This window comes from Pygocentrus nattereri, chromosome 25, assembly GCF_015220715.1.
Source record: "Pygocentrus nattereri isolate fPygNat1 chromosome 25, fPygNat1.pri, whole genome shotgun sequence".
Lineage (NCBI taxonomy): Eukaryota > Metazoa > Chordata > Actinopteri > Characiformes > Serrasalmidae > Pygocentrus > Pygocentrus nattereri.
Genome location: NC_051235.1, coordinates 9,352,621 through 9,366,228, shown reverse-complemented (window position 1 = coordinate 9,366,228; position 13,608 = coordinate 9,352,621). Strand labels below are relative to the sequence as shown.

At 41.2% G+C, this 13,608-nt stretch overlaps 1 protein-coding gene across 1 annotated transcript; it reads left to right on the top strand.

The window, feature by feature from the left end:
* The first annotated feature begins 1,522 nt into the window (after nt 1-1,522).
* rs1a (retinoschisin 1a) lies at nt 1,523-11,110 on the top strand. The gene is made up of 6 exons (XM_017694587.2): nt 1,523-1,673; nt 2,258-2,283; nt 2,413-2,539; nt 6,514-6,655; nt 7,866-8,061; nt 9,034-11,110. Exons 1-6 carry the CDS (start codon nt 1,619-1,621, stop codon nt 9,184-9,186), a joined length of 699 nt encoding a protein of 232 aa, XP_017550076.1. The 5' UTR covers nt 1,523-1,618; the 3' UTR covers nt 9,187-11,110.
* Nucleotides 11,111-13,608: the final 2,498 nt, after the last annotated feature.

The following is a 13,608-nucleotide window of genomic DNA, read 5'->3' as shown; positions in this document are numbered from 1 at the left end:
ATGGTCTGGTGACCTGTCCAGGGTGTATCCTGCCTTACGTCCAGTGACAGCTGGGATAGGCTCCAGCTCCTCCCTGTGACCCAGAAGGATGAGTGGTTTAGGAAATGTGTGTGATCACGCAGATTTAACATGGAGTTAATCACATTGTCAATCAATTTAACCATATTTTACTTTTCAAACACATGTAATATAAGGTTTTCTTCTGTTAAATATTGTTTTTCAGTAATCATTTTAATCTTTGATCTTTTCTAAAAATAAAGGGCAAATATCCCTTTAAGAAAATTACAGAAAAAAGAAAAGAAACATAACATAATTCACTTGGAAGGGAAAAATCAAAGACCATAAGAAAAAAAGGAGCTGCCATACTTGCACCTTAAAAGAAACAGACACAACCGTGCAAGACCTGGTAGACCACCAAAACTGTCACCATCAGATCTGGAAAAATCCACAGATTTGTGTGGATATGTGTGCTTCCACTCTGGGAAGACAACTCAATGTCATGGGTCTGAAAGGATGTCAAGCCATTACTGAATAAAGGAAATGGACAAACAGAAAGAACATCTGCAAAACAAAGACATTTCTTTGAAGAATGTTCTCTGACCAGTCCAGACCTCAGTATCACTGAATGTGTTCGGGATTACTTGGAAGGTGACATGCAGGCAATGTAACCAACTTCAAATACTGAACTTTAGAGGTGGAGAAAAATATCCCTGTAGAACTTCTTTGAAAAACTGAAAGCAAGTCCACTGAAAAGAATGGAAGCTATGGCACATTTTGTTTGATTTATGCACAAGTGAAATAAATACCGTAGATACAGGCCATGTTATAGACTAACAGCTCAATTAAAAAGAAAACATGAGCATGAATAACAGAAAAATGAGAGAATAAAGAAATCTTGACCATGAATAAAACATCCGCAAATTAAAGAAAATGTGCACTTAGTTTAAAAAAAAAAAAAAACAGAGAACAAATTGTTAATCATGGAGATGAATTTAAGAAATCATGATAACAAAAATATGCCCTGCGAGGGACTGGCGACCTGTCCAGTGTGTATCCTACCTTCCACCCAATGAGCGCTGGGATAGGCTCCAGCAACACAGTGCAAATGGCAGCTTGAATTTTCAAAAGATGTACAAGAATTTAAAAAAAAAATTTTTTGCACGATAGCAACTATATGTTAGGTGAAACTTCAAACATACTGTAAATTTCAGGGAAAAGATCCACACATGAAGGTAAAACTGGGTCATCCCAATGACAGACCTCATGGTGGTTCAATTCCAACAGCAGAGGACACACTGCCATAGCAGTGTTACATGAGATATGCACCATGAGAACACTGCAAGGTTGACTTGACTTAATTACATGCAATGGACCGTTAACTGGGTCACATGAGGTAACAGGCCTGAGCTGACCTTCAGGGGGGTCGTTTGTGACCTGGCTCCTCTTGATGAAGATGGAAGGACCGTGATATGAACAGCCATATGAGCTGGCCTTCAGCAGCCGAGGGAGGAGCTCTGTGGAGATAAAGCGTATTAGATAAGGCCATAAGGGCTGGGAGGATTATTGTAATCCAGTCCCTTCACCACTGGGGTGGTCCACCAGTCAAACACGAAGCAAAATGGAGCACAGTAGCCTGCATGCTCTCCTCCTCACTCTGCTGCTGATTGGTGAAGGTAGGTGGCCTTTTTGACTTCAGAGGTTTACACTTTTTGTTATAACTTAATGTCAATACATTGGCTTATTGTAGACATAGTTGCAAAGTCAACAGTAATATTGCCTTATATTAGTTTTGACTGTGGGCTGGTCCTGTATACCTCAATATTACAAACAATTGTATGCAAAAATTTCAGCACCCCTGGTCAATCTACATATTTTGTTGATTTTTTTAAGTATAAATGTAAACACACTCATGTACATTTTAATGCATAGTGACTGAATTTAACATATTGGGGGGGTTGGTTACATTTTCAACAAAATAAGCAATTTGACAGGAGTGATCAAACTTTTGCATATGACTGTATATTGAAATATTCCATACATATTTCTCCTAACCTTTTTTCATATATTTTTTGGCAGAAAGATATATATTTATTTTAATGAAATAAAAAAAAATCTTTGAACAATACTTGTCATATATCATATAACTGATACTTTCGCAGGCTGTTTATAAAACCTCTTCCATTCCCAAAATCACTCAATATTACTCATGATGTAATATTCAGAAATCATATTTTTCTTGTTCTTCTTTTGCTTGCAGCTCGAATCGGAGTTCATTCTCAGCAGGTGTGTTAAGAAAAACTTCATTATTCCTTCTGATACTGTCAACACTAGTGCAAGTCTATTAGAGAAATAAGGCAGTCGTGAAGTGATGTGATTTATGATAGCTAGTGATCGCACAACTCTCGTCTTCAGGGCGGTGAAGACAACGAAAGCTGGACGAAAGCTTGCAAGTGTGACTGTGACGGAGGGGAGTCACCCACCGAGTTCACCTCCATCACCACTGGCACGAGCTGGAGCCGTGGACTGGAGTGCATGCCAGGTGAGAGAGAGATTTCAACATCCTTTACAGTCTCTGGATGGCATTCTTTCATCAAAAATGCTCATGCCTAGCCTTTAGGACGGCGTCTGTAAAGCTGAAAACCCAACAGCATCTTCAGCTGACACTGCCTCAAATACTCCCCATGTCTCGCCTTGACACAGATAACAGAGATGGATGGGCTTTGTTGGTGGATCTGTTCTTTGCCACTGTTCTGAGCTGTTGGCCTTGAGAAACAGTGTGTGGGGTGTGTGTGAGTGAATGAGAGCGCTCCGGGACAGTGGACTAGAAAGTCATTAATCATTCTGTAGCGACTTCACCTGGACTGTGTGTGGCACCGCAGCCACCCGCTGCTACACCGCCATCAGGCAGCCACGCTCCATTTCTGCTGAGAGAGAGAGAGAGAGAGAGAGAGAGAGAGAGAAGAAAGAGAGACTGAGGTGAGAGAGAGTAATGAGAGATAGAAATGAGAGAAAGCTACAAAAAGGAGAGATTAAAAAAGGCACAAAGAGGAAGGAGCAAAAGAAAAATAAAGAGAATAAAGTGAGAGAGGAAAGAGAGAAAGAGAGACAAACTAAAGCGAAAGAGAAATCTATAAGAGAGCGACACAAATAAGTTGGAAAGAGAAAGGAGGAACAATGCATGAGAAAGGAGGGAGAGAGAGAACTGGAAGAGAGCGAAAGAGATATGAGAGAGAAATAGGAATGAGATAGAGGGACAAAGACAAAATGACAGAGAATGCGACTGAACAAGGGTGAATAAACACGAAAAAAATGAAGAGAGAATGGCAGAGACCAAGTGTAGACACATAATCTCATTAGTTGGAGTAGGACACAGAATATGATGCACAGATTACACAGCTCAGAATATCCCTCCTGGAAGCACAATTCCAAAAACGGCACGTATATATAACTATAAGCCCCGCGCTCATGTAATTCCACTTCAGCCAGTTCACAACATTCAATGCGATAAGTTTTCACTAACCCAGTCGGTGGTGTAGACAGGGTCCAATGGCAGCTTGAGGACACACTAAAGCAAAAGGGGGGCATACAAAAAAGTAAGTATAAAATTCATGTAAACAGTCAAAGATTCTACTTTTCACTCATATTGCTTTGCTGATGGTATCATTTGTAAAGAAAGTCTGTATTCAATTAGAAAGGAATTCCAAAGAGAAGCATTTAACCAGCGGTCAGACTTTTGGACCTACTGTATAATATTAGGTTATGAGTCATGGGTGTAAGTAGTGATTTAAGGGCTCTAATTAAGACATTAGTGCAACCCCCTTCCCCTTCAACTGCCTTGTGTACACTCTCAGTAGTTCTGCCACTGAGCCCAATCTTATCCATTCATGTCAGTTCCAATGTTGAAGACAGTCACAGCTCCAAATGAAATCAGCCCCATTGCTGACTTACTGTCTGAGCTGTTTGTGGTGAGGCTCATGGCAAGCTTTAATGGACATCAGAGGACCCTCTGCTCGAAGCTATGGGTCAGCATAGCAGAGGTCCACTTATGTGTGGCACGGGCAAAAAGGCCTGCTGTCAAAAAAACAGCCACCTGTCAATGCTAATGTATCTGAGAGTAATCCAGAAAAATGTGTTAATGTGCCTGATGATAGGAGAGGCTTTTATCGTCACTGTCATATCAAAACCTCACAACTATTTGCCAAATTTAACATGACCGGTTCAAACGTTCGCATATCTTATTTTCAGATTTAAAAGGTGTGACACATATTGCGTGGTATTTCTCTTTACACCCAAACTTGTCCTCAGCAAAGATTTCACTCAAGGCCATCCACTTTTCTCACGTGCCCACGTTAAAAGCCCACGAGAATTTTCTGTTTCTGGAAAAGACAAACAGAGCTAGTTGTGGAGATGGAGCTTAAGTTGAGAAGGCAAACCATCTGTCGAAGTTAAGTCCTAACAGCCGCTGATCTCCATCAAAATGGAGCATTAGAGCAAAGCTTTTAGGAAGGAGATGCAGACATGCGGATGGTACTGGAATTACAGAGCTGGAGAGAGAAGCTTAGTGATGTTTGTTTTGCCACCCAAAACTCGTCATGGAGAAGCCGCCCTGGCGCAATGATTACTGTGATTCTGTTCAACGTCCATCAGGCACGCAATGGGCTTGCACTGGATTGTGAAGTTTGTAATCCATTGTTGCTCTTGTGCGGAAAAAGAACAGCTTACTGTGAGCTGGACTGGTCTACGGCTTATGGTTTGTGAATTAAACTAAGTAGTGGCTTTTCAGCGACACGTGCCAAAGAGGAGAGCCAAGGCCACTCCAAACAGGAGGATTAGTAAGCTACTTGTAAATGTGCTGCCCCTTCACAGTTATCCTAGTGTTGGACTGCATTGTCCTGTATTTTAATGTGTTTTGATAAGAATGGCTGAATTCTGATTAACTAGTGATGTGCTGATAGAGTGATCAGATATTTCATGGTCAAATTTAGGACAGGTGTTGGGAAGTTGTGTGGTGGGGGGGTCAATTAGACTTCACATTTTCTTTGTTCTGCATAGAACAAAGAAGAGTGTGTACTAACTCCAACTTTTTCTGAAAGTTCTCATTAAAGGAATATATTTGCTCAAAACGTCTCTCAAACCAGTTTCTGCACTTGTTGATGTAGTTTACTACACATTATGACTATACAAATGTACAAAAGCTCACTGTATAGCTACCTGCAGCAGGCAGCCATTGTAGACAATTATAGAAAGAAACCTTGGTGACTATGGACTTTATCAGTCAGTTTCACAGACATGAATTAAACCACATTTTAGACTAAATTGAGGCATCAATGGTTGAAAAGCACTGAACCACATAAGCAAATAATTCCTTTAAATCAGGGCTTGTCAATCTTATCTGCAAAGGGCCTGTGTGGCTACAAGTTTTCATGCCAGTCAAGCAGGACCACACCTTATATAATGAAACAATTGTTTGACGGCCGAGATTAAACAAGTGGAATCAGGTGCGCTTCTGCTTGATTGCTTGACTACAAAACAGCAGTCACACCGGCCTTTATTGGACAAGTCTGGTAGCCCCTGTTTTAAATTAACATAAACTCTTAGACATTTGGCTACTATTAGGGGGGCAGTCGTGGGCTGGAGGTTAGGGAGCTGGCCCTGTGACTGAAAGGTTGCCGCTTCGATCCCCAGAGCCGACAGTCCATGACTGAGGTATCCTTGAGCAAGACGCCATGGATAGGGCTGCCCACCGCTCTGGGCAAGTGTACTCACTGCCCCTTGTGTGTGTGTGTGTGTGTTCACTAGTGTGTATGTGGTGTTTCACTTCACAGATGGGTTAAATGCGGAGGTGGAATTTCCCCGGTTGTGGGATCAAAAAAGTATCACTTAATCTTTAATCTTATTTCTACAATGTTAGCTTAGCTATACGAAGACTAGTATCTTACCCTCTCATGAGCTTATCAGGCCATGTGTTTAGGTAGGTTTCTTCAATCCTGTTACTTGTAGTAGAATTTTATGTGACTGGTGACATATGTGGTGTGCCTGTGTAATTTGTGCTTTAGTGTCCAATATGTTCCAGCAATGAAAAAAGCATTCCCATGTCAAATCCAGCATGAATAAAGCATTTCTGAGAATGAGCTGGGACACCTAATGCTAACCATACACTAGAAGACTGAAAAGACTAAAGTCTGACACCCTTTCACATCTAAAGACAATGTAACATTACTCACAGAGTTTTTAGTCACAGACTATGTGCAAAGACTGGGGATCTAGCCTAGTTACTATTTGCAAGAGCCAAGACTAAAAACTTTTGATAATAATAAACATGGTTGATTTTATCGGAATGACAAGATGAGAAAAAGACTGAGTGGCAGGAGTGTGCCACAACTCCGGCAAAACTCTCATGATTTTATCTGCAACAGTGAAATTGCTTGAAAAGTCATTTGGTGTAAGGCTGGCTTAAAACAAAATTCACAGACTGACCTGGGAAATACATGGCCAACCTTTATTTTTCCCCAGAATGCCCATATCACAGGCCTCTGGGCTTTGAGGCTGGAGCGGTCACTCCAGATCAGATCAGCTGCTCTAATGAAGACCAGTACACGGGCTGGTTCTCCTCCTGGACCCCCAACAAGGCCAGACTCAACAACCAGGGATTTGGGTGAGTGGATCCCTTAAGAAACACACCAGTGTCTTCTAGCAACACAGCTTTTGCTACTTAACCACTGTTTCTTTAACAGTGATGTAAAGGGGGGGCAGGGGCAGGAGGTTAGGGATCTGGCCCTGTGACCGGAAGGTTGCCGGTTCGATCCCCAGGGCCGAAAGTCCATTGCCTTGAGCAAGACACCTAACCCCCAACTGCCCGGGCGCCGTGGATAGGGCTGCCCACCGCTCCGGGCAAGTGTGCTCACTGCCCCTTAGTGTATGTGTATTCACTAGTGTGTATGTGGTGTTTCACTTCACAGATGGGTTAAATGCAGAGGTGGAATTTCCCCGGTTGTGGGATCAAAAAAAGTTTCACTTATTTAAAGCATTTTGGCTGAGTATTTGTGAAATGAATAAGAGCAAATTACTTCAGTACAACAATACATCACTACTACAGAGAATAGTATCATCCAATGCTGAACTTCAACACCTAGTCAGTTTTATCAGCATATGTTAGCCAACAAGCATGCAAGTTCCAAAATCTAGGCTGATGATTGAATGTCTGAATTATATTCCATAAGCATGTTATTCCTCTCAGTGCTTCTTAATTAATCCTCAATTTGATATGGTCAATTAACAGACCCACTCCCAGCACCTCACACTCATTTCTGATTTAAGTCACACCCACTTTAGGTTTGTAACTTAAGAAGAAAGTGTCGCAAAAAGTATTTCTCTCAGGAATTGGTATAGCAGTCAAGGTATCAGTATTGGTAACAGCATTAAAACATGTCAAATGATTCCCAGCTCTACTTATAAACACTTATAAACATATTTCAATGGAATGAAACACTAATAGTATAATATTAAACTCAGTGATAGACTTTTTGTCCTTCAGAAATTCAACTAATCAACTGAATTAACTGACTCTGGCTTGTTCTTATACTCTTGCTACAATCATTAGATGACACATTATTGGTAGGCAGCTGGGATGAATCTCCAGTTTTGGGATCAAAGTGTGCTGTAAGGAGGATTTATCTCAGATTAACTACAACTCACCCAAATTTGAACTACATTCACAACAGCTTTACAAGTCAGAAGGTCTCTAGTATACTCAGAAATTAAAACAATGTCTCTCTCTCTCTCTCTCTCTCTCTCTCTCTCTCTCTCTCTCTCTCTCTCTCTCTCTCTCTCTCTCTCTCTCTCTCTCTCTCTCTCTCTCTCTGCAGGTGTGCCTGGTTGTCTAAGTACCAGGACACCAACCAGTGGCTGCAGATTGACCTCAAAGAGGCGAGGGTGGTGTCCGGCATCCTGACCCAAGGGCGCTGCGATGCAGATGAGTGGATTACCAAGTACAGCGTTCAGTACCGCACCAATGAGAACCTCAACTGGATCTACTACAAAGACCAGACTGGCAACAACAGGGTGGGTAGAAGTTAGAACTGGTTTTCTGCAAACTGAGGCACCTGCAACTGAAAGTTGTAAAGTTGCAGTGGAAGTGAACTGTATCCACCCCACCTGTGATGTATGTGTATGAAAACACCAAACAGAAAAAGGGGGCGTAATTCCACAGATTTTTCTCATTTCTACAAAATACTAAGATGTAAACAAAGTGGCTTGCTGTGAAATGGTGCACTGAAGAGAAACTTAACAGATGTTTTTTTCACTAGGGTTAACAGAGATCAGGGGCCACAATGTCTATAATGCAAACATAGCCACTGTTTTTGTATTGCTTTGAATTAACCGCTTGGCCCAGCATTCGTTTTAAAAGTAAGATTTAAGCCAAAGCTCTGTCTAAACTATCCACAGACAATATGTCAGGAATCAAGAAATGCATTTGATGTAATAACAATGTGAGGGAGGCATTTTACATGACTAGCTCCTGAACAATTCTTACTTGGTAAGATGAATTGATCAATGACTTTGTTTGCACATGAATGAATGATGTATCCTTTTTTGGTGTTTTTGTACATATTTGTACAACTCATAGAGTGGATTCAAATAAAATGGGACAGTGTTTTAGGAAATTAGGGGCACAAAGGTCACAGGCCAAGAATCAAGAAGCCATTATTATATTGTATTACCAAAATGACTTTCTGAAAGTGTCCCAAAATGTCTGAATCTATCCTTTATGAATTGTAAACCGACTGAAACAAACTACATCCCACATTTTAGTGCAGGGTTGCCAGGTCCAGTCCAAGACGGCCTTTGTCAAGTATTGTTTGGTGATTTCCCCACTCAACTACACCTGATTCAACAGCAGCTGGTGAGCGGTTTAGTTGGTATGTTTGAGCAGGAAAATCATTAAACAGTGTTGGACTCCCTCTAGGATCAGGACTGATAACCCTTCTTTTACTGTATACACTGTCTTTTATATGCATGCTGTCCTCTTCACAGGTGTTTTACGGGAACTCTGACCGCTCGTCCTCAGTTCAGAACCTGCTCCGCCCGCCCATCGTGGCCCGCTACATCCGCATCATACCTCTGGGCTGGCACACCCGCATTGCCATCCGCATGGAACTGCTGCTCTGCATGAACAAATGCACCTGAGGCGAAGTTTGGCCTGTGACGATGCACCTAGCCCTTTAACCACTCAAAGCTCCCTTTTCCTCACCAGCACCACCCAAGTGTCTGTGCTGCAAAAGAAAAATACTGCCCCCAAATTTTTTAAAATGACTTTAGTTGTATTAAACCTATTACTTCCTCATCTTTTTAGGAGGCACATCCCAGGGTCTTTACTTGTTAACATGCTTAAGTTTAAAACTTATTTGAAATGAATATATAATAAAGGGGTTCTGAAATAGTCTGGAGTTACACTTTCTGGTAAATTTAGCTCCAACTCACCAGGTGTGTCCTTGAATAAACTCCCCAGTGCACAAGATGACCAGGACCAGACCCTGACACTCACACCTAAGCACTAGGTCTACAGCAAGATGGTTGCAACCTGAGAAAAGAGTAGGTAGAAAGGCTGAAGAGAGTTGAGGAGGTATTATTGACTGGTAGCAATTAGTTTAATGTCTTGTTACTGTTTTGTTTGTATGCATATGTGCATGGCCATGTCTTTGTGGCAACTAAATTTCCCCCAGTATGATGGGAAAATGTGGACATTTTGACTGTCACTAGAGTTACAGATGAAACATTTGGGTGGTTCCCATAAGGAAAATGAATGAAAATTAATATGAATAAAAATGCAGCATTTAGCCAGAAGGTTTAATTTTGGTTACTGTGGTTAAAGGGGCATTCTGGCCTAAAAATAGTTTAATATGTTATTTGTAGTGTTATACAGTATTTTATAGATCTGTCATGAACTTTACATCAGGTTTTCATGTTTTCGTTCATCAGTGTTCTCTCACTACAATACCCAGCATGCGTTACAACCATTTTGGCATCAACCAGCCCTGACTACTAGCCTAGCCGCTGAGCTATAGGCTAATAAGTACAACCAAGGCTATTAATATAAGCTAATAAATAGCATTGCTGTAACTCTTACCTCAGTCATCAAATAAAATTGTGAAAAAAAAAAACAGTCACCACAAAATGAACACCAGAGGCAAGTTTTTTTAATGCTTTAAGCCAGACAAAATAAGCTAAACTGAAGTTAAAGTTAGACAGCCAGGTAGCTACATAGCTAACTTTAGCTTTTAGCTTGTTGTCCTCCTCGTATGACTATAGTAATTTCTATTGTTTAGTAATATATTAACTCCATTATAATGATACTTTGAAGAGTAAGCTACTTCAGTTACCAAGCTGCAAGATACTCAGCTTCCCAGCAATATCAGTTAAAAATATATGTTACATTTCTAAACAACCCTGAAAAATCTACCCCAAAGCTGTTGTTACTTCAAAGCTCCATTAAGCACCACTCCCAGCTTTAAAATCATCAGAAGTGGTTTACTTGGTCTTTAAACTGGAAAATCCTACAAGCAAATATGCTTACAACAGATGTGAGATGCTTTCACCCTTCAAGGGCTGGGTTAGGTTAGATTAGGTGTGACACTGAAACATCAACACAGTAATGACTGTGTAAATTTAAATACCCCAAAAACAGGAATATAAACATGCATTGACTCGTGGTTTGGTGAAGTAAGAGGGGGCCTGTCAGCCACAGTTATTAAACTATGCTCACGTTAAAATTACACAGTGCCAAGCTGAGCACCGCTGAGCCCATCAAATCAACACACAACTTGGCTAATGGCTTATTAGCCTGTTTACTGCTACAAAAGGGAAGAGACTATCTCTCTTCAGTGCCTGAAGAGGTCTGATCAACATGTAGCTAGGAGATGTAGTACATGTGCTAATGTCCAACTAATTTAATGTCAAGTTAACAGAACCCAGGATTTTCACTGCTAATAGCTTTCCAAGTGAAATACAAGTCACCCACCCCTGTACCTGCCAATGTATCATGTTGAACCTTAGGTATTTGTGTTCTCCTCATATACTAATTGTGCCCTTGAATAAAGTAAGTGAATTTTAATCTGTCTATTGTAGTCATTTCTTTTTATGCCAAAGCACAAACCAGTGGTTGGTTAGTGTAGTGGGTAACACCTGTGCCTTCTACGCTGTAGACTGGGGTTCAATCCCCCACCTGGGCAAACACCCTACACTATACCAATAAGAGTCCTTGGGCAAGACTCCTAATACTACCTTGGCCTACCTGTGTAAAAACTGATCAAATTGTAAGTCGCTCTGGATAAGAGCGTCTGCAAAATGCCATAAATGTAAACTTCCTCGCTATAGCTAGATCCCATGTTCTTCAGGATCCTGTTTATAGCCTACACCAATTATTTACGCTAGTAAAGTCATTTCATTGAAACCTTTTAATAGTGGTAGAGTACGGTACAGACCGAAAACCATTGCACACTCATTACCCAGCAATGTCTAGCTAATGTATTTAGTTTTTAAACAGGTGTTACGGTAAATTCAGTTCCCCCTAGATTATCTCAGTGCACCTATGAAAAGTGGTTTCCCCTTGTATATTCCAGCTGGAGCAGATTTAAAGCACAACAGTGATGCTGATAATCTATATCTGTGCACGATCATTTCACTCCGTAACTTTTATTATCATATTATACCAACTTTACGCTGAAAAAACAGGGAGTATCTTTAACCAGAGCCTGAGAAAAGTGAACCCACTTTAGGTAAAGATGTTCCCCCTGTATTCTCAGGTATAAAGGTGGTATAATATGAATATGACTGCAAAGACAAGTCACATTAGTACCATAACAATAAGACCTCAGCTTCAAAGACTAAAGGGAAACTAACTTCCAAGATAAGTAGTCTAACAGTAATAACACAGACAAATTACTGTGCTGTGTAATGCCGTTTATTTATTTCAGCAACAAATGTTTCAAATCTATTCACACAACTTAGCGAGACTGATGAGGATATGGGGCATAAATACACCTTAAACATCACTGAAGGCTTAACAACAAACTGTTTCTACATGTACTGTCCGCGAGGAATAGAACGAAATATCGGTACAAGCACGAATTAAGCCGATCTGAGCGGCGTCCACTGAAGACGTCATGATTTCGACGTTCACCATAGTAGTTAGCTAAGCTAGCTAACCTAGCTAGGTTAGTTATTTTAGCATCAAGCTAGCGAGTTGGTGCTATATGAGATTTTTATGTCAGCTCTTGTTCAAATACGGCCAGTTTTAAGTTCGTAACAGGCATCTTTGTATGTCTCAAGTAACGCTTTATTGAAAGGCTTAAACTTGAAATCTGTATTTTATTACTGTGGTGTTAGCTAGCTTGTTAACTGCTTTACGAAGCTTTCTGCTCATCCTACTGGCTAGTGAGGGGAAATACAGTCATAAAGACCAATATAATGTGTAAACCAGTTAAAAAGACTACCCAACTTTAGAAATCTAACTAATGTAGGTTAGTATTCTCACTGCCGAAGACACACAAGCTCAACCACATCACACACACTGATCCTCACATTGCTCCCTACTCCCTACTCCCTAGCCATATAGTGCCCTCTCTGTGCCATGACGTGCTGGCTTCAGCGTCCAAATAGCGCACATGCCCCTAAGATTTGGAATTAAGCCACAGACTGTAAGTGTCTCTGTCAGACATTTAGTGCTCTATTTGATTACAAATGTCATTCTTTTGTGACTTACATGGACTATATGAGGGGTACAGCGCCATTTGAGATTCAGCCAAAGTTTAGAACAAAAAAACCCAACAGTAAAGGTCGAGCTCAGCTATTGGTCAAACGGTCGGGTGAAGGGACATTAGGGTAATTGGTGATGTCTGCTGTCTTATTACCATCACTGATTCTGCCCACATTAAAAGAAACCTAAGCAGTAGCGTTGCAGTTCCGCTGTTACGATGAAAGCGCTCCGTCTTAACGTTTGTAAGTCGTCCTCGGCTCTGAACAGAGTCAAGGCCAGACTCCGAGCTCACGCCGTCTTCATTTACAGACTGCGGAGGGAGGTAAGGTGGCGGCTGCTGCCTGGCCACCGATTTATAAGTTAATCTATCTACATCTGCTTTGTTGACTATGTCGTGTTTTTCAGACCCAGTCTGTTGATGTTTGGGTGGTGAAAAAGCCTCGGGCCCCGACCAAGTTCCTGCTCCGGGGTGTGAGTCAGGAGGCCGCCCGTCTCTCAGCCTGCAATCGACGCTGTGTAATCACGCAGAGGGAGGTGGTCGCCGCCCTGGAGCAGCTGAGGCGCAGGCGTAATGCAGTTCCCCTGGACGGTGCATGACCTTGATCGCGATTTAGACGTTTTAACGCATGTAAATATGTAATTGTATTAAAAATAAACGTTTCGTTTTTTTTTAGTTTTGCTGTTGCTGGTGATTTTAAGTGGACAGACGAAGCCACGAAATCAAAGCACATCAGCTGTGTAGGGGTTCAGTCCTTGTGTGGCCTAATACTCCTACTTATTCCGTTGTGTATTTGACTTGATTACTTTGTGGAACTATAACGAAGCTATTTCTTGATTTTTGCACCTTTTTGAAA

What these genes read in the sequence shown, in the direction of transcription:
- rs1a (XM_017694587.2), top strand. Translation starts at nt 1,619, where the DNA reads ATGGAGCACAGTAGCCTGCATGCTCTCCTCCTCACTCTGCTGCTGATT. An exon ending in TGGACTGGAGTGCATGCCAG is followed by an intron (nt 2,540 to 6,513) that starts GTGAGAGAGAGA and finishes ATTTTTCCCCAG; the next exon opens with AATGCCCATATCACAGGCCT. An exon ending in CTCAACAACCAGGGATTTGG is followed by an intron (nt 6,656 to 7,865) that starts GTGAGTGGATCC and finishes CTCTCTCTGCAG; the next exon opens with GTGTGCCTGGTTGTCTAAGT.